Source organism: Mizuhopecten yessoensis, unplaced genomic scaffold (genome assembly GCF_002113885.1).
Source record: "Mizuhopecten yessoensis strain PY_sf001 unplaced genomic scaffold, ASM211388v2 scaffold11091, whole genome shotgun sequence".
NCBI classification, from domain to species: domain Eukaryota; kingdom Metazoa; phylum Mollusca; class Bivalvia; order Pectinida; family Pectinidae; genus Mizuhopecten; species Mizuhopecten yessoensis.
Genome location: NW_018408875.1, coordinates 953217 through 975258, shown reverse-complemented (window position 1 = coordinate 975258; position 22042 = coordinate 953217). Strand labels below are relative to the sequence as shown.

The window sequence follows — 22042 nt, the reverse complement described above, 5'->3', positions numbered from 1 at the left end:
TCATTTGGCAGGTCATAAAGAAATCTCAGGAAATGACAACTAATGAATAATATTTTCTAAATACGTTAAACATATGTTAAGATATGAATATATCCCTAGCTAGAGTGTCTGCCTGCATCCATTATTTATCCTATATTGTATCCTATTGTATGCTATGTATAGTAGCAAGTATTATTTTGTGGTGGTGGTAGTGGGTGGGGGTTAACCATATATATAATAGTCTTATTCATCGAATATCGAAGGCATTCCAGGGGCGTTTCTAGTATATTTTAAAGAGGGGGCGTAGAATCACATCTTTCGCCGAAGGGAGGCGAAAAAAAAATTTGGACCTTTTTTTGGCTAAAAAACATAAAATAATTGTGAAATGCACTAATGTAACGGTTCCTGACTTGGAGCATATATATTTTATAGTTATTGTGTCAGGGTGTTTATGTGTTTAATTAATGAATATGATAAATTGCCATATTCAATACAATATTAGCAGATTACGATAGTTTTTTTTTTTTTTTAAAAGGGGGGGGGGGGGGGAGGGGGGCGTACGCCCATTACGCCCTCACCTGGACCCGCCCCTGTATTCAATATAAATTTGATTCTGAAAAAAGTAAAGTACAGGAATTTAGAACTTTCACATGCTTGAATTATTCGGTTTTTTTCGAACAAATATATATTACGTCAGAGTTACCAATCTCTGGCTTTATATGTCTCTGATCACGTACATTTTTTTTCAAAGAAAATACATTAATACAGCCACACACAGGAGATTTCTCTGATCAAGTTGTGTTATGGTCGAGATCTGTAGTGATATTTCTTTTTGGGGGCATACATGAATTATTTAGTTAGCAATTTTTAAATTGTGTTTTAAATTTTGACAATATGCTGTTATGACATTGCTGACAAAGTGACCTGGCCATAAACAACATTTGTTTACAAACAGGATACAAAGGTTAACGCGTCAATGCCACGTGGAGGTGTGTCCCTCTCGTCCAATCAAAATGGTCGGTACAAAATGTAGTTCAAGGCTGGGCTTGACAGATAAGAAAGGCACTTGGCACTGACGCTGTGCATGATAATTTGTGACAACAAGTCGGTGTATATCAGCGGTTTTAACGTTTAACGGGAACTTTTAGCATATATCGCACAAACATGAGTGGGGACGCTCCTATTGATACAGAACCGATTACTCTGACGCGGTATGTGCTAGCCGAGCAGAAAAAGCACCCAGATGCCACAGGCGACTTCACACAGCTGATCAACTTTATTCAGACGGCCGTGAAAGCTGTGTCCTCGGCCGTGAGGAAAGCTGGTATACATAAACTGTAAGTGTACCCAAATATTTTTGCCAAAGTGACTTCATCAAACCAATAATGCTGACAATTAGATATAACAATTTACTGGGATATATGACACTATCAAAAAGGAGTTATTCTCTGTCTGGGTAGGAAATGATGATCCCATGGGTAAGGTTATCTTGATAATGACAGCAAAGTCTGACAACCAATTAGATAAGTAAAATGATACATACATAAGAGAGAAGGTCGCAGGATGTATCATTTCCATATAATGACAAGGATGACCCCCCCCCCCCCCCCCCATTCTTATATACTGTGTCCCTAAGAATATGTACGTTTAACTAGAACCTATATATATAGTATTGCATCATGTTGAACAGTACAGCTGTAGGGGTTACGTCAACTAATTAAATTGCATTGAGCTCTTACCTGTATTATGAGGTTGGTTAATACAAAAGTATAATAAGCAGGTTATAAAGGCTGGGATCTAGGGTTACACCGGAAATGGGTAGTCTGTCTGTAGACACAACTTTGGTTGCGATACTCCTAAAGTGAAGCATCGATTTCAATGACACTTAGTAATACAGACTTTAAACTGGAAATACCTCCCCTATATTTGGAGTTATGCCCCTTTATTGAATGCACCAATGTGAATGATTCTTGGTTTGCAATTATGAAACAAGCTATTTCAACTTATATTAATCACTCTGTTGACCCTGATGTTATAGCAAGCAGGGGGTGTAACTTGGTGAAAGACAAGTGCCCTATCCACTGTGCCACCCGACCACTCTACCTCCCCTTTTTATGGAGTTATGCACCTTTGTTGAAAAAAATTGTAATTCCCTGCATATATTATATACACCCACCGTTCACCAAGATTGCAGAGGTTTGATACACCAATAAGACATGTAAAGATATGGGAGTCCCCTAGTAGTGCCCAACCATGCTGGATATTTAAAATATTCTGTTTTTTTCCCCATTATTATGTCTCCCCTTCGAATGAAGGGAGACATATTGCATTATGTAGTACTGGTTCTTCTAATCGCAACTTGTCCGGGCCATAAATTTTAAACCGTTAAAGTTATCTTGATCAAACTTGAAGCATACCTGCATTACCCACAGAAGGTGTGCAGTGCACTGGAATTAGGTCTTGTGTCCCACCATATACAGAGTTATAAGGCCCTTTGATTATGTTTGGTACCGAAGTTTGTCCGGAGCATAACTTCCATGTTATTTCACCTACTTTGACCAAACTTACCATATTTAATGTATCTTGGGAAAGTGGAATCTCTCTCACTGAAATTAGGTTTTGTGCCCCCCACTATATACAGAGTTATGGCCCTTTTTTATATCGAAGTATGTCCCAGGCATGTTATTTCACCTATGTTTGACCAAACTTGCTATAGATATGTATCTTGGAAAGTACGAGTGCTGCATTCTAAATTCGAATCTTATGCCCCAATATATAAAGCGATATGGCCCTTTGTTAATTTTTTATACCGAAGTTTCACTTTTGGCTAATAAGAGGAGACATATGCTTTTGTTCACAAAAATAAGTTTCTAGTACACAAGTTAACATATATACTATTAAAAGGTAGGATAAGTTTCATAAGCTTTTTTTTTAAATTTTGTATAATAAACCAAGTTTTTAATTTCTCATAATTGATTGATTTAGAGGTATATTTACAAAAGTGACAAAAATTACAAATGAAAACCAACATTATTATTGAAAGGTGAACAATTTTTTAACTGACATTAAAAGTATGTTCATTGGTCAATACAAACTACATTCAAAGAAAAAGGATGAAAAATAGATCTAGCCATTTATTCACCCATGTACAGATCTAGAAGAATCCCAATACACAACCATGTAAATTAATCAAAAGGTTGATAGTCAGTTATTGAATTGGTTTACATTATAAAACTCTTAGGTTGGTATATGATAACCTATGTTTCACCTTAATGAGGTATGTATATCAATTTACAAATTCTTCATACACACTCGCATTATAGGACAGGAAAAATCCCTCAGAAAATTTATATCTAGCATGATATTGATATATCTAAATAGGTGTATTTTATACTATAATTACAAATTTACACAACATCTGGATCCTGTTAGTCAGTCATGCATTGAAGAGGTCATATGCTATAAAGTGTAGGGATGAGCCTGTAACAGGATGCCGACTGAAGTGGTTATATATTTACCTTTCAGTGAAGACATACTGATCTTAGTATGTATAGCTCATAGTATGAAATAGTATTTAGAACTGAGGCCATCCACAAATAGTTTGAAGTGCTTTGAAAACTATAAAGAAATCCCCCCCCCCTCGAGCTCCCCCCTTTAAAAAGTCATAAATTTCAAAGAATTAATAACTTATTTGCACTTTTTTTATCTGTAAATTCTGCAATTATGTAATTTATTGGCAGAATTATGAAGATCAATTTCATGTCATTAATAGGTATTGTTAATAATAATAGTTTTAGCCAATATCTACAGATTTGTTTTGTTCCATTCAGTAAAGATAACATTCATGTTAAAACTGTTTTAGGTTTACTTCTCAGTTACAACAAATGTTCATACATTAATGTTTGAGATAAGTCAATGAAAATGTTATCAAAAACAACCTGACCCAGTTTTTGACCTACTTTCCCAAGAACGCTGACTTGGCACATGTGAATTTTGACCCCATATTTAAATATGTTGGAAGACAAATTGAGCTAGGGATTAAACTTTTCTTAAATAAGGCTGTTTTGAAAACAGTTTCATAAGTACATGTATATGAGTTGTAAAATAACTTTATACAAATGTACATTTCATTAAATTGGATAGTCAATTAGTATCAATAAAGGCAACCACTACCCACCAGATCTAGACAAAGACATATCATAGGTTTTTGTTACCTGCTGTGTCTTATCAAAATGAATTGTAGTGTCCTACATTAGACCCCTGGATATTCAACAGTTAAAGCATGGGGAATTAAGTACCACACTTATCAAACTGTCAGTATATCTTACCACTCTTACCAAAGCTTCCTATAATGTACCTTAAATTCTTTCTGTGGCATTACTGGTTAACCTCAACTAGTACCAAGCGGGGCTGTAGGCCTTAATTTGGTCCCCCCAACATGCCAGGAACTCTGTTTTCCTGTGAGTTTCCTCAAGATTCCAAGAGTTTTTGTTTACTCAGGACACACATATCCTGTGTTACAGCAGATATCAATCATCATAGACATTTTAACATGTTACAGGGTCATTTCTTAGACTTGTGAGAAACCAGTCTTATGATGGACTTTGACCTAAAGCACTACCCAAAATATGAGAAACCAGGGGAAGATAGTCACTGTTTTCAATTGATAACTACACAAGTAGCTTTGACCATGATTTCATATCCAAAAGTCACCAGGAGTATGTACCCTGGATCAGTATCTCAGACTTGCATAGAGCCATGTGACCCTAAGACACTATACCAGACTTGCAAGGAGTCTTGACCTTGTGCCACTTCTTCTGAGGGACATGCATTGCGCATGCTGAACAATGAAACTAGGTCATTATCCAGAGGGACATGATGTGTCATTGGATTACTATTGTATACCTCAACATTTTTGCTGCAGTTCAATTTTTCACCTTTTTTCCCTCCGTAATAAGGGCAAATGTATCATTACATCGAATATAAGTGAACAACATCATCTACATGGTGATTGAATGTGAAGGGCGAAATTTGACTTCATGGGTGAAAGTTTGACTAGACAAAAATGTCCTGATATACGCAAGCTCTTTGGAGTCATGACACTGTTCCCCTAACTACATTTAATACCTGTTAATAAAAATCAACCTTTGGCCTTTGCAATTAAATTCATCTGCAATATGTTGTTGTTGAGATTTGAATTCCAAATTATTACTAAATATAGCTATTTATTGTTGTATTGAACAGATATGGAATCTCAGGATCAACCAATGTTACGGGAGACGAGGTTAAAAAGCTGGATGTCCTGTCCAATGATTTGTTTATCAACCTTCTCAAATCCTCTTATCTCACCTGTCTACTGGTATCGGAAGAGAACGACAAGGCCATCATCGTGGAAACAGAAAAGCAGGTACAAATTTAAAATTGATTGATAAAAACAGAAGGAGGAAATTAATTATATATAAGTGTTTAGTAATAATAAAACAGGAAATTTGGGTGGAAACAATGGTAGGCTGTACACTTGTGTAATTAATGTCCACAGGATGCAGTGTACAGTTGTTTGATGGTGATTTCGGGAGCATCAAAACTATTTGTACAAGGAAATCCTGGAAAAGTGTTGCCGAGGCGACTATGTCGAGGGCAGCTGCAATTTTTAAGGTCTTCCATGGCAATGAAAAGCAACAGATTGACTGTTCCCAAAACAGCCATGAAACAAATGAATTGTTATCTAAGCAGTACTGTAAATGTACAAGTCTTCATAACAAAAAAATTAAAAGCAATTTTGGAATTGTTATAATGATAGTTTCATATACATGTATTGAATTTAATAACAAAAAGGGAATGTAGAACATATTCCCTTCTGCTTCTCCAACATTAATGAACTGTCGTGTCGCTACAATCAAAATAGTTTTTTTTATTGACAGCAATTATTATGTTTTGAGTCTGGTGTAGAGGATGCAAAATCCTGTTCCAGGAATCTATCGTTAAATATTGCTAAATCACTGAATTAAAAGCATTAACGTCAAATCATCTAGCCATGACTGCATATAAACAACTGTCGTCTGCTCAGTCTCGATCAATAAAAGCTTACGGTATGTTTACAGGAGCAAAGCTTAAAGTGCCCTCGTCATGAGCCATTGGAATAAATCCAGGATTTTATAACTTATTGTTTGTGTATATATGTAGTTCATGATGAAATGTTTAACTGTTTAAAAGAAAGCATTAGATAGCAGATTTACCTGTTGCATGCAGAAAAACTTTAAAAACAAGCTGATGAACTCAGCCGGGTTAACTTTTAGCTCACCTGGCCCGAAGGGCCAAGTGAGCTTATGGCATGGTGCGGCGTCCGGCGTCTGTCTGTCGTCAACTTTTTACTTTAAACAACTTCTTCTCCGTAACCAAAAGGCCTAGGGTGATGATATTTGGCCAGAAGCATGCTTGGATGAAGGGCTACCAAGTTTGTTCAAACAAATGACCTTCATCAATTTTCAAGGTCACTGGGGTCAAATGTCTTAAAATCTTGAAACAACTTCTTCTCAATAACCAAAAGGCCCAGGGGACTGATATTGGGCCTGTAGCATGCTGGGATGAAGAGCTACCAAGTTTGTTCAAATGAATTACCTTGACCCACTGTCAAGGTCACATGGGTCAGATGTCTTAAAATCTTCAAATCAAAAGGCCCAGGGTACTGATATTGGGCCTGTAGCATGCTGGGATGAAGAGCTACCAAGTTTGTTCAAACAAATGACCTTCATCAATTTTAAAGGTCACTGGGGTCAAATGTCTTAAAATCTTCAAATCGAAAGGCCCAGGGTACTGATATTGGGCCGGTAGCATGCTGGGATGAAGGGCTACCAAGTTTGCTCAAATGAATGTTCTTGATCCACCTTCAACCTAATGTCCTTGTTCGCTATTCAAGGTCACAGGCGTCATATGTTTAAATCTTTTAATAGTTTCTTCTGAATCAAACACTGATATTCTGCCTGTTGCTGTATTTTAGTCCACTTTTAAGATAACAAGTGTGAAATTAATACCAGGTGAGCGTTGCAGGCCCATTGGGCCTCTTGTTTATATGATGGTGCATGCAAAACATGTACACCTTCATACATCTTAATCCTTTAAAAATATCAGTGATTTACTTTGATATTGGGTACATTAGGAATCTATTTGAATTGGTAATGAGGCTTTGAACTCATCACATGTTCCATAGTAGATCTTTATACATCAGTGTGTTATATTTTGTGACTTTATTATTAAACATAGTTACCTAGCTTAAGATTAGCTACCTAATGAAATGTATGGGACAAACGTCAAAGGTCAATCACTTCATATCAATGAACATTATCACAACACTTAACATACCTGTGTAATTTCCACCTGTATCTTCTCTGAGGCAAAGCCAACCATGAAATTTAATATATATCAGATGGACATTTTTTGTATAGCTATAATGTTACCATTACACAGAATGAGTCATCGTGACTACTGACACAGATCGTGTTCCCTTTTTAATTCCCTTCTGGTGTTGTTTATTTTACTCCTTGCAACAATATTTTGTTGTACTTGGTACTATAAGAGATACGTTCTTGCACTTTTGCTTTGAAAGGGCAAAGATCAAGGTCACAGAGTCACATCAAGCGTTGGAGAAAGGGGATAGAGGGGAATATCTTATTAGCATACAGTTTTACAGCTAATTAACAGTGAGGTAATCCAAGGTGACGTTTCCACCGAGAATATTGTAAATCTACTTTCTCATAAGTGATTGTATTTTTATTGTGTTGACATTTGTCATCGACTGTGGTCACACATCTGGTCTGGGTCACCTTGCTCAAGTCATCTTTTATTTTCCAGGGAAAGTACATCGTGGCCTTCGACCCCTTGGATGGATCATCCAACATTGACTGTTTAGTATCCATTGGATCCATTTTCTCCATTTACAGAAAGGTATGGTATAATATTATGATATATATGTGCATCCATTCCAAGCTTAATACAACAGAATGGACTTTTTTATAAACGAATGTGTTAAATCATCGACTACTACCTGGTAAGTCAAACAATGTCAAAGATAGTTGTCATGACATTTAGAAAGCCATCAAGGCATTTTCATCTTTTTCTCCAGAAATCACATTTAGATATTTTTCTGGATGGTAAAAATTGTTTGTTTAATGATCCAAAACTTTACTAAAGATAATTCAAAATGCAATTTGTTTAATGATCCAAAACTTTACTTAAGATAATTCAAAATGCAATCTGCCTATCATTAAGGAAATTGCGTGCAACAACTTAAAATCCGGGTCATGGATGACTGTTCAGATTTTGAAACATAGTTTATATTTACTTGTTTACTGTAGAATTGGTCCACAAATGAACTGTAATATAAACCAGGTGTATCACTTGTTATGTGAAACTGAAAGTTAGAACTTTCACATGCTTGAGTAGGTTAACGTTAATTTTTGTCAAGTAATGATTACTTAAAGTAATCTATCTTTTAAATTCCTTGTGTAGGCATATTATGTGTACATGTAAGTGCATTATGTCATATGACCTAGCTAATACTGTCAGTAAGCTTTTTAACTGAAATATTGAGAAAACAAGTGAAAACCTGCATCTGGCTTAAACATAAGTACACATGTGTAAAGGTATATACATTGTGTTCATATTTTCAGATTAGAACTGATGTAAGTGCTCTGAGAAGAACACAACCATCCTGAATGTATTTTCTTACACTCGTTCAGTACAGTGAAACCTATCTAATATGACCCCTGAGTATTCTGACATTCTTTCAAGCTCCAACAAAATCATTATGTACAACAAACACTAAATCCCATTTTTTACAAATACCTCCAAACAAAACCTGTACATTCTGACATTCTTACAAATACCACCAAACAAATCCTGTACATTCTGACATCCTGCTTCAATTGACTATTATGTCATGTTCAACACTGTGTCAGATAAGCCAGGTTTCACTGTAATAAGCATGTATACCAACAATTCCTGAGCTGTCAGTTTTATTGATGCTGCTTCGTAGTCCATAATGCAGATGACATCATAGGTTATAGTTCCGGTAGCATGACGTCTTAGTTACCATGACTTTATAACCACCAATTAAATATCATATTTATTTTAAGTGATTACATAACTTGTATTAAGTTGTGCTTTGGTTAAGCATTCTTTATCTTTTTTTTTGTGTCTCTCACTTTATAAACAAAAAAGTGTATTTCAGACAGAAAATATAGAAGAAACTGAAGAACGTTTCACACTTAACAAGAAATGTAACAAAAAAATGTCAGAGGATATTAACTTGTTAAAAACAAAAAAGTGATATAAATGTGATATTCTGTTACCCTTCTCTGAAAAAAATGATTTTGTACAATACTTACTGTTTTAAGTACAGCCTGATGACACACCATTTGTTTTGGGAATTCTGTGTTCTCATACATCAAAAAAAAAATAGTAAATTAAATGGACCTTTAAGTTAAGGTTCCAACAGCTTCATTAGAGCATGAAACCTTATATATATATGTATTGTTTTGCTGCTGTGGTGTTTGTTTCTGTTTATAAATTTATTATTTTAAGTAATTCTTTTGCCCCATGGTGAGATCTATCACATTGCACTTCATATATAACTTTTTACTGGAAAAAGTCTATATTCAAGTGTTTCATATTTAGGTAAATAAAATTAGAACCCTGAAACTGGTATATTTCCTTGTATATTCTCTGTTCAAAGATGAAGCAGTCTTGATTAATTCCAATTTGGCATTTCTTTTGGCATGCTAGCAACCATTTTGTGCATGTTCTTTCGCCTTATTGACAAGTCCTTAGCTATAAATATATAAAATATTCCTTGTATCTGTATAACAGTTGTATAATCGCTCATTAGGCCTATATACACACTTGTAATTCATTTGTGTGAAGAATAAATGGTTAGTGATTGTAGAAATATTGAATATTTAACTTATTTATCTTGTATCAGCTTAACCACTGTGTATGCAGGTTTCCTCACTCCCGCCTCATTGGCAGGCTAAACCTGCTGGGAGTTGGAAAACAGTTTTGGTAACCCACTATAGTGGGTAACACCCTTGACGTTATTTCATTGGTCAATCATCCAATTATGACGTCAAATAACAATGCTCTGTAACATTATCTTTCATTGTGACGTCATACTTCTTTGTGACGTCATACTTCATTGTGACGTCATACTTCATTGTGATGTCATACTTCATTGTGACGTCATACTTCTTTGCAATTGTTTCCCTGATCAGAAAAAAGGAATAATATATTCCCAAGAGAAATATTTTTTCTGGATTCCAAATGAGATAAAAAGGTCCCCATTCTTGTGAAGTTTAAATATGATGTTTATCTAACTCTTGTAAGTTAAATTTCATACTGTTGAAGACACTTGTAAACCTATTGTCTTTATACAATTTGAAAATTAACCAACTTGAGTTAAACATACATGATAACTGAGCATTATGAGTTTTGGGAACCTCTATTTTACCTTGGTTATCACGCTTGTTGAATTGGCCCAGATGGAAAAGCACAAGTGGACTTAATTTGGGAAACCTTTCAGTATTTGTACTAGAATGTTGATATATGGCGTGGAGGTTCCCTGACGGTTTAACATTACTATAGGTGAATAGAAACAGAAAAAAAATCTTCAAAAAGTATTTTGGCTTGATATTATTTCTACCAAAATTTGCAGGCTAAGCTTTATTTTTGCATAAGTGTTGAATTTCATTGATACAACATTCTGTATTTGTATTGTACTAGGATGTTGGTATTTGGCTTGGCTTGGGCGTTTAAGAAGGTCCAAAAAAAATGATGTAGCACAAATAGAGGGGAATGTTTTTTAAGAGGTCCTCATGTATTAGACCGAGTTATTCCTGCAAAGAAAAATCTAGGCTGAGGTTATGGTGTAACAATTCACATTCATTACTAAATATTTACATTCTGTATGCTTAGACCCATTGACAAAAATTACATTCATAAATGCATAACACAGGTGTTCATAGAATCTCAGCACGTGGGAACTGATAGTAACCTGATCACACTGCGTAGTAATACACTACAAAAACTACTCACTCGGAACGACCGACCTAGATGCTTAATTCTTACATCTTAAAATATTATTGAACTGTGCTTTGTGAAATATCCACGTATTCACGTGTCCTGTGCTACAAATAAACATTGAATATGGAACTACATTTTGTTGTGTTATTGTTGTTGACGGTTGCTAAGATCTCTCACGATAGTGTCACATTTCCCCGCGAAAAAACACTGTTCTCGCCACTGCGTTGCACCCGTGTATAAGCAGGAACAAACCCTGTTTATTTGTTTTATTCGTTGTTATATCGATCCACTGAAAGGATTCGTCAATGTAAATATAAGGAATGATATTTATTTTTTCAACATTTATGAGGTCATAACAACAATGGGTTTTTGGACATATTTTACATGAATCGCTAACGCGATTCATTCAATATGTCCATAAACCCATTGTTGTTATGACCTCATAAATGTTGAAAAAATAAAAATCATTCCTTAAATAATAACATTCTGTATGCTTAGACCCATTGACAAAAATTACATTCATAAATGCATAACACAGGTGTTCATAGAATCTCAGCACGTGGGAACTGATAGTAACCTGATCACACTGCGTAGTAATACACTACAAAAACTACTCACTCGGAACGACCGACCTAGATGCTTAATTCTTACATCTTAAAATATTATTGAACTGTGCTTTGTGAAATATCCACGTATTCACGTGTCCTGTGCTACAAATAAACATTGAATATGGAACTACATTTTGTTGTGTTATTGTTGTTGACGGTTGCTAAGATCTCTCACGATAGTGTCACATTTCCCCGCGAAAAAACACTGTTCTCGCCACTGCGTTGCACCCGTGTATAAGCAGGAACAAACCCTGTTTATTTGTTTTATTCGTTGTTATATCGATCCACTGAAAGGATTCGTCAATGTAAATATAAGGAATGATATTTATTTTTTCAACATTTATGAGGTCATAACAACAATGGGTTTTTGGACATATTTTACATGAATCGCTAACGCGATTCATTCAATATGTCCATAAACCCATTGTTGTTATGACCTCATAAATGTTGAAAAAATAAAAATCATTCCTTAAGTAATGCATCCTTCAGTACTTGTACTATGTATTTTGATTGGTCCAACATTGGTTCTCAGTGAAGTCAAAACAAAACAAAAACCTGTTTCGTACGTTACTTTCTATGCCAAAATCTCAGAGGTACGTTTTGGTGCAAGTGTTAAAATACTAAGATCTTGATATTTGGCATTATAGGAGGACGACTCACCTGTTACCGAGGCTGATGCTCTAAAACCTGGAAACCAACTGGTTGCTGCAGGCTACGCACTGTATGGTAGCGCCACCATGATCGTTCTGTCTACAGGAAATAACAGTGTCAATGGATTCATGTTAGATCCTGTAAGTACACTATTGCTTAAGGATTTTACATTATTACACAATTATAAAACGCTGGAACCTTGTATAATCAATCCAGCATTATATTTTTATCTGTCACATCAAAACTTGTTATGAAAATATCAGATAAGAACCATGTATTACCACCTATCATGTCTTATGTGATGAATATGTTGTGTCCAACAGTTTGTCACTCTAGACAGGTTTCACTGTGTATTCTGACATCCTGTACAGGATTCACACTATGATTGATCGTTTATTATGATATATCGGTTATTACAATATTTTTCTCTGGCATTGTATTATCATATGTGCAGGCCTTGTATAGTGTACAAGTTATATTTCCAAATTCAGTTACTTATATATAATTGTCAGCATAGGTAATTCAATTATTGACACGTGATGATAACAAATTGACTGAATAAAATGTTTCGGAATATTTGAAAAATGGTTTGTTTATTAATATGTGATAAAGAAATAAGTCCTGAATAAAGAAATAAGTCCTGAATAAAGAAATAAGTCCTGAATTGTGTCCATTTCTCATGAGACTGGTTACATTTATTTCATTTTTTTTGCTGTAGCTTGTCTCCAAAAAGTAAATATTTCTCAGGACTATTTCATCAATCTTGTATAAAATATTGTAAAGTCTTCTGTGTATTGCTGTAGAGGTGACGCCAACAGTGTTTGATTGGTTGTTACTTTATTACTACAGGCTATTGGAGAGTTCATCCTTACCAACCGTAACATCAGAATCAAACCAAGAGGCAAGATCTTCTCCATCAACGAAGGGTATGCCAAGTTCTGGGACGAGCCTACAACCAAGTATGTCCAGAGGAAGAAGTTCCCAGAGGTGATAACACGTTGTACTTCTAACAGGACAGATTTGTGTATAGCCTAGGGATCCCTGTACCAGTGGCAAAGTCTGTAGCTTTGAATCGGAAACGGTTTTTCGCTGGTGTGACAAAAACCTTTTATACTTTATGAAAAAAGATTTATGATGAACTGAACAAACAAAAGAAAGCAAGTGTTCTGAAAGTAAGATTGTAATGAAGCCAGTCTTGAATTTGGAGACTTGTACATTCTCTCTATCCAGCTCATGAGCTACCTGATTAGTAGCAGATCCCTGGCTCGAACCCACTACAGTTGTATAATATGAAAGATCTACAGAGAAGTTCTTTAGGGTTTGGCTTGCAGTGGGACAGGAACCTTTAAACCAATGATCTTTCTGGAGAACAGCTGAAATATAATATTTCAATTGTGATTTTTTTTTCAGAAGTTTTGAAAGATTGAAATGCATATTCTAAACCTTTTTTTTATGATAAGAGACCCAATCGCTTACAAACCCATTATATGATGCACATCTTGTAGAATTTTGTTGCAGATGGAACTGGTGACTTTACAGACAACTTGATTTTGATTAAACATTTCTTAATTCAATTAAGATGAAGGATGAATTCCAAATTTTGAAGCAAGAATTTATTCTTTTTAATTTGTGTTTGATTACATGAGAATGTTTATGTTTGTGTTTTGGTCAATAATTTCATGTTGTATCCCGTAGAATGGTAAGCCTTATGGAGCTCGGTACATCGGATCCATGGTAGCAGACGTTCACAGAACACTGGTGTATGGGGGAATATTTATGTACCCAGCAACCTCCGAGGCTCCACAGGGAAAGGTGAGAGTCAATAAAAATCTTAAATTCTGTAAAGCCTAGATTAACAGAACATGTTGGGCAATAAATGACATAACATTTTGATAATGTCTAAGAATTCTTATCCATTTGACCTGGAACTCTTTCCGTTTTGGTGATAATTAAACATTTTGGCATGTGTTAATGTTATGCTTGCTTTGAGTAGTGGCAACTGAAGGATTCTTTCTGAATGTTCAAGCTCTTATGTATGGGAGTTATTGCTCTATCTCATTATGCTGCTCATTAATATATTTATAAATAACACCACAATGTATACATTCCTATGATGTCACATGGTTGACGGTCTGAGGGTTATCGGCACTACCATGAATATGACAAATTTGTCAAAAACTTCAACTTTCGCTCTTGTTGGTGCATGAAGTGTCATGGCCATTATTGGCTGGAACGGTAACAAGGAAGGCAGTTTAGTTCTAGAGCCTATCAACTTTAATGTATTTGGATAGTAAGCATGTCACCATGGCAAAATAAAAGTAGTGCTTTCCACTGTTTGGGCTATAAAATGTTAGTAATGCTTCCCACTGTTTGGGCTATAAACTGTTAGTAGTGCTTCCCACTGTTTGGGCTATAAACTGTTCGTAATGCTTCCCACTGTTTGGGCTATAAAATGTTAGTAATGCTTCCCACTGTTTGGGCTATAAAATGTTAGTAATGCTTCCCTCTGTTTGGGCTATAAAATGTTAGTAATGCTTCCCTCATATTGGGCTATAGAATGCTAGTAATGCTTCCCACTGTATGGGCTATAAAATGTTTGTAATGATTCCCTCTGTTTGGGCTATAAAATGTTAGTAATGCTTCCCTCTGTTTGGGCTATAGAATGTTAGTAATGCTTCCCACTGTTTGGGCTATAAAATGTTAGTAATGCTTCCCTCTGTTTGGGCTCTAAAATGTTAGTAGTGCTTCCCACTGTTTGGGCTATAAAATGTTAGTAATGCTTCCCACTGTTTGGGCTATAAAATGTTAGTAATGCTTCCAACTGTTTGGGCTATAAAATGTTAGTAGTGCTTCCCTCTGTTAGTAATGCTTCCCACTGTTTGGGCTATAAAATGTTAGTAGTGCTTCCCATTGTTTGGGCTATAAAATGTTAGTAATGCTTCCCACTATTTGGGCTATAAAATGTTAGTAATGCTTTCCACTATTTGGGCTATAAAATGTTAAGAAATTCAATTGCTGTTTTATCGTAGCTTCCACTATATTGACAAATTTACTTTCGAAATTATCAATAACTCTTTGTCTGTTTCTCTGTTGTTCAGCTGCGACTGTTGTACGAGAGTAACCCGATGGCTTTCATCATAGAGCAAGCCGGAGGTTTGGCCATTACAGATAAAAAGAGGATCCTGGACATACAACCGACCTCCATTCACGAAAGGTGTCCAGTCTTCATGGGGTCTAAGGAGGACGTCCAGGAAGTGGCAGACCTCTATAATATTCAACTTGCTTAGACTAACAGTGACAAATTTAAACTGATCCACATGCACACCACTTTGACCCTTTCACCCCTCACTCACCTCTACCATGCATTGATCTGGATGAGTCCATTATGGTCTACAGTGGTGAAAGGGAAATGTATTTCAGACAGTGTAGGCTGGTTGCTGTACAGTGGAAGTACGTGGATCTAGCTAAGATTAGGGGACAAGAAATATGTATCTCGGGATAGAGAGGGTAATTATAATGTGAAAATATCAATTTGTCAACCCTGAAAATGGTACAGTACTAATTAGGTTGACTTAGAGTTATATTATAATTGTTGATTGAGTAATAGTAGCTAGGAAATATAATAGTTTGGGTTTTTATAATTTAAAAAGGGTACTCATTTAGTTTGGGTAAATGTATGATGTTAGGGTGTAGCTTTAGGGCAGTACGAATAATAATGAAAGTTTTTTTTTGTAGATATCCCGGGTTTAATAGTTAAGCTTTAGTGTATGGGTACATTCCTGACTACAGATGTACATGCATTAGTCCGTATGGTGATGAAAGGGTTGATGAATGTATCCCTTGCAATATGTTCATCTGTTAGGCTAACACCACCTGACTAACACATACTTTACATAGATAGACAAAAACCAATTTATTGGTACTTAACATGAAACATTGGCATCAAATTAGCAATCAAATTTGCAATCTTCTGCAGCATTTACCTGGGCATAGATTTCAATATCAAGTATCTTACCAGGTAGGAACAACAATTTCTATACAATGGAAGATGATGTACTTATTGAGTGAAACAGGTTATTAATGTCTCTGCATGTAAGTTAAGAAATGGAATTTTATAAAAATGAAATGCACACAAAGTATGTGTATTAAGACATGTGTTCAAAATGAAAGACGCAAAACTTGTGCCATGATTTTGTAATATTGCTTTTTTGCCTGATTGAGTTAAAATGTTGAAATATTTCTCATATATATACATTGTACATGTGAAGATATTTTTGTGTAAAGTTGCAAAAAAGTTCATTTGTGAATACATATATTGCTTAACATTGAAGCATGATTTTTAGAGTGACCATCACAAGTTACGATAGGAAAGGAAGAATCTTTTGTGACGAATCTTAAAAAGAAATGTGATTTTTTAGGTCACCTGAGCTTTAGCTCAAGTGACCTATTGCTATCCGTTTTCGTCCGTCGTCGTCCGTCGTCCGTTAACATTTTACATTTCAAACTTAAAGTCAAGTTCTGCTGGGCCGATTGAACTGAAAGTTGGTAGGAATGATCGCCTCATGGTCCTGACAAAGTGTTGTTATTTTTCGGGTCGATCAGAAATCCAATATGGCCGCCACGGCCACCATTTTGAAAACCTATTTCAAACTTAAAGTCAAGTTCTGCTGGACCGATTGAACTGAAAGTTGGTAGGAATGATCGCCTCATGGTCCTGACAAAGTGTTGTTATTTTTTGGGTCGATCAGAAATCCAATATGGCCACCACGGCCGCCATTTTGAAAACCTATTTCAAACTTAAAGTCAAGTTCTGCTGGACCGATTGAACTTAAAGTTTGTAGGAATGATCGACTCATGGTCCTGACAAAGTGTTGTTATTTTTCAGGTCAATCATAAATCCAATATGGCCGCCACGGCCACCATTTTGAAAACATATTTCAAACTTAAAGTCAAGTTCTGCTAGGCCGATTGAACTGAAACTTTGTAGGAATGATTGACTCATGGTCCTGACAAAGTGTTGTTATTTTTCAGGTCGATCAGAAATCCAATATGGCCACCACAGCTGCCATTTTGGTAAACTATTTCAAACTTAAAGTAAAGATCTACTTGGCCGATTGAACTGAAACTTTGTAGGAATGATCGAATCATGGTCCTGACAAAGTGTTGTTATTTTTCGGGTCAATCAGAAATACAATTTGGCTGCCATGGCCGCTATTTTGCTACTAAGTTCTAATAGGCCGATCTCACTTAAAATTGGTCTAGGAATGATCAGCTCATGGTCCTGACAAAGTTAAGTTAACATTATACTATTTTTTACTCAAATTGGTACATATTTCAACAACAAAAATAAATACTATAGACTCAGGTGACCGTTAAGGCCCATGGGCCTCTTGTTTAAGAAATATGCGGCTAATGAGAGCATGAAAGGCCTTCACTATAGACATATATATAAAGACATCTGCCATACATCATAGGTAATTCTCTGAGAAATATATAACTGGAAGAAAAAATACTGGAGACAAGTTGAGGAACCATTTTTATAATCTATCTATATTATTGCAAGGTTAAAGTTCACATATCAAAAGGTGACATCATTGAATTGGCCAATGAAAATATTTGTAGTTTCCTAGTTGAGGCTATAACCAGAATAAGGCTATTAACACTTTCACCCCTATGTAACTTAAGTAGACTCTACCATGCATTGATTGGGACGAGTCCATTAGGGTCAACAGTGGTGAAAGGGTTAAGAACCATCAGTCATGTGCCTGCATTTCCCTTAGGCTTGGTCATATACCTGGTTTGTTTATGGTATAAATAATTTCACTATGCACAAAAATGATGGATGTATTATGATTCAGAGAGTTAGGAAAACCTTACAAACAAGAATTGCTGGCAAATTTAATGTTTTGAGAAAATAGTTCCAATTTAATTTTGATTAGATTGGTTTCATTTTGTTTCTGTTATGTATTATATGTATATAAAAACTTGGTGTTTTCTTCATGAAAAAATGCAAATGTGTTATATCTGTGTATGTCACAATATCATTTTCTCTCATTTTCTCAGTGTGTGTTAAATGCATAATGATGACTTTGAAATCCAAGTGTCCCACGATATATTAAATCTGAAAACCTTTTTTTCTCTCTCAACAAGTGCATTTTTGTTGCCTGTCACGTTACTACGACAAACTTTTATTTTTCTGAGAATTATTAAATTCTAATACATATACAGTGTACTGGTGAAAAGTTCAATTCACCTGAGAATTTTTTCAAGTCCCCTAAACCATTATCCATGGATGAAAGTTTAAAAGTATGAATATCATTAAGGTCCTAATATATATATTTTTGTTATAAAAAAAAAATATGAAAAAATGGTATGATGTAGACAATTAGGGAATGTTATTGCTTATTTTTCTTCCACATTATTTCAATGTTATGAGAGAGTATTTGTATCCAACAACAATGTGTTCTAGGAAGACCGATTTGGGGGATTATGTAGGAACAATTGCTTAGAGGATATCACTTAACTGTTAATATATATTCAAGATTTTGTTCATTTTCAATAAATATTTAGAAACTTAACACACAATGCTCTGTTATTTTTGACCTAGTTAACTTATATTGAGGTTCACTTAGTATCACCATCTAACATTTCCCTCTTTATAAAAGACTTTTGCAAGGCCCAATGTCATACCAAAGACATTTAGGACATCTTTGACATTTTTCCTCTAATTCAGCTTTGGCCCTTCCTCACTTCAAGTAACTATACTTCCTTTCCTTTTAATGGCCTTGAAGAGCTTGTTCAATTACAGCAGAACTTAGTAAAGGCAAATTATCATATACATAAACTCAATGAAAATTATGTACTTATTTGATACATGTACTAGAGGTGAAGGTCCTAGTGATTTTATTGCTGAGCACTGCACACCTGTTGGTGACGTTGGTATACTTCAGGTTTCATCAAGATGTCTTAATGGTTTACATAGAAGTAACAGTTATTGCACTGAAGGTTTCACACTCATTTGACCTTTGAGGTCATCTAGAGGTTAAGGTCATGCTGACCTAATTACAATGCTCTGCTCACCTGCTGCGGGTAATGCTTTTTTGTATCCTTCAAGTTTAATCAAGGTACATTTGTTATGTTACACATTTATACCGATACAAAAATCTCATGAATTGATATCCACTTGGTCCAGAAATGCTAGTTACAATCCATTTAGCTCTTCTGGACTTGTAGTTTTGTCAAGAAAATGTTGATGGTCATATATGCAACACTATAGCATATGCTCACTGGCACTCTATGCAAGGTGAGTTAAAAATAGAACAAATACATATATTTAAGAGATTGCACTTTATTAGAAAAGATTAGGTGAAAGTTAACATTAGTTATTACACATTATCACATGACCACATGTCCTGCAGTGGGTCACTCAGGAAAGGATACCAAACAGAGGACGGAAATAGTGGATCAACTCTTCTTGTATTCACATAACCAGTACTAATTTTATATAAATTATCACATGAAATGTACATGAAATAATGGTTAGTTTTTAAACAAAGCTATTTTTGTATTTTAAGGTTAAGAGTCCCAGTGCTTTTTGTCGTATCTCAACAAAAAAGAGTTCCAATTTATTCAGCATCGCCTGATCTGAGAGCTGCTTGCCTGTTTGCTAAAAGATGAGTTGCATAGAAAAAAAATATACATAAATCATTTTCATTTTTTCACATGAAAACATTTTGGCCCCATAATGAGGTTTCGATCCTCAGACTTTGATTTTAAAGCAGGGGGCTTATAATATCCACTGTATTACAGTTTATTATACTTTTTACAATAAAAAATGTATACAACATTACTGGAAGTCCTAAACATGGCCTGCAATCTAATGGCTTAATTTTAATAAAGAGAAAATAAATAATTTAAGTGGAAAATAAGTTTTCAAGGCCTTTAAAAAGTAGAATAGTGGTAGGACTCGAAACTAATTCCTTTAAACTAACGAACACTATAAACTTTATTTTTATTACCGAGAGTTTATTGACAAGAAGAGTTGACGGTGCATATACTACATACTAATTATATCAAATGATAATCAAACATCACTTCATTGATAAGGGCCAGCCTTCGGGTAAATATAGGTATACATACATGTATGCAATAATGTTAAAAATAACTTTTTATATCACATTTAAAATATTAAACGGCTAAAGTACTACATAAATAGTAATCCAGCAGAAATTTGCATACATTTTTTTTTAACATTTCATCAACTGATGTAATTCGAATTCCCAGTTTGTAGAATTGATGTATAATTTTATTTTTTTATGTGAATATGATTTGTTTGTTTTAAAAAAACACTGCTGTACATTGTGCATGGTAAACAAATACAATGTGGTTTGTGGACACGTCTGATATGGTTGAGCAGGTGAAAATTTAAAACACGGAAAACTACAAAACTAAATGATTTTCTAGAGTACATTGAAATATTTAAAAAAACAAAAAAAAAACAAAAAAAAAACACCAAACTTTCTACGATACACGAGTTTTAGATCTTGAGTTGTATTAATTTGGGGTGGGAATTAAAATAATAAAATCTGAACAAATCCACTGATATGAAGATATATTAGTTTCATACCATATACTGATTATTCTACAACATAAAACATCATCTCTTATAAATTGATGCAAAACCAACAGTATTATTCTACTCAAATGGATAGACAAAAATTTGTATAAAATTTAAGACAAATAACATTAATCAAATGGAATCACATACATGTACTTAATGTTCATGAAGTTGCATTTTACTTATAATGCATTCAAACTAAAGGAACATTCCTGAGCTCAATAGGAACATATCTGTTAATAGGAACATATCTGTTAATAGGAACATATCTGTTAATAGGAACATATCTGTTAATAGGAACATATCTGTTAATAGGAACATATCTGTTAATAGGAACATATCTGTTAATAGGAACATATCTGTTAATAGGAACATATCTGTTAATAGGAACATATCTGTTAATAGGAACATATCTGTTAATAGGAACATATCTGTTAATAGGAACATATCTGTTAATAGGAACATATCTGTTAATAGGAACATATCTGTTAATAGGAACATATCTGTTAATAGGAACAGCTCGTTCCTATTTCTGTCCCTAAATGTGCAAATGATATTGTTTAATACAGAAAGCAAAAAATAAATTTGGAATCGGCCTCAATGGTGCCGTCATAATGATCTATTAAACAATGCATATTGTCATGTTAATTAGTACCAATAGATGGAACACATTGCTAATGTCTTTGCAGAAATAATTGTCCACATGATACTTGAATGCAAATCTATAAACAAAAATTAATACAAGACGAAATAGAAGCTGTCTACAGGACGGAATGACAATAAATTAGCATAAATGTGTAAAGGACGGAATTACATTAAATTGATACGACTGCATGTATTAAGGACGGAATGCTCGACATCAATTTTAACAATATCTGAATATAAAAATACAATCACGTTCATATACCATCAAGTAATCACAGAGCTTTCTTTGTCATATATTTTTGCATTCGGCAATTTGTTTGAATAAAATTTAATATTAACAAAAATTCAAAGAATGATTGATGTGTTAGTGTCAAGTTAATTCTTATACATGTATCGAAATATAAACAAAATCCCATTGGTAACATCAGCTGTTAAAAAAATCATAACTTCTTATGTACAATCAAATTAT

The 22042-nt window shown here is 34.6% G+C and overlaps 1 protein-coding gene across 2 annotated transcripts; it reads left to right on the top strand.

Annotated features, from left to right (window-relative positions):
- The first annotated feature begins 997 nt into the window (after positions 1-997).
- Positions 998-16238, top strand: LOC110465549 (fructose-1,6-bisphosphatase 1-like). Of its 2 annotated transcripts, XM_021521458.1 has the most exons (8): positions 998-1316; positions 5224-5386; positions 7828-7920; positions 8646-8657; positions 12308-12451; positions 13161-13298; positions 14007-14123; positions 15410-16238. In XM_021521458.1, exons 1-8 carry the CDS (start codon positions 1144-1146, stop codon positions 15596-15598), a joined length of 1029 nt encoding a protein of 342 aa, XP_021377133.1. In that variant the 5' UTR covers positions 998-1143; the 3' UTR covers positions 15599-16238. The 2 variants fall into 2 exon arrangements, with proteins under 2 accessions (XP_021377133.1, XP_021377134.1); XM_021521459.1 differs by lacking the exon at positions 8646-8657 and having other exon boundaries at positions 999-1316.
- Positions 16239-22042: the final 5804 nt, after the last annotated feature.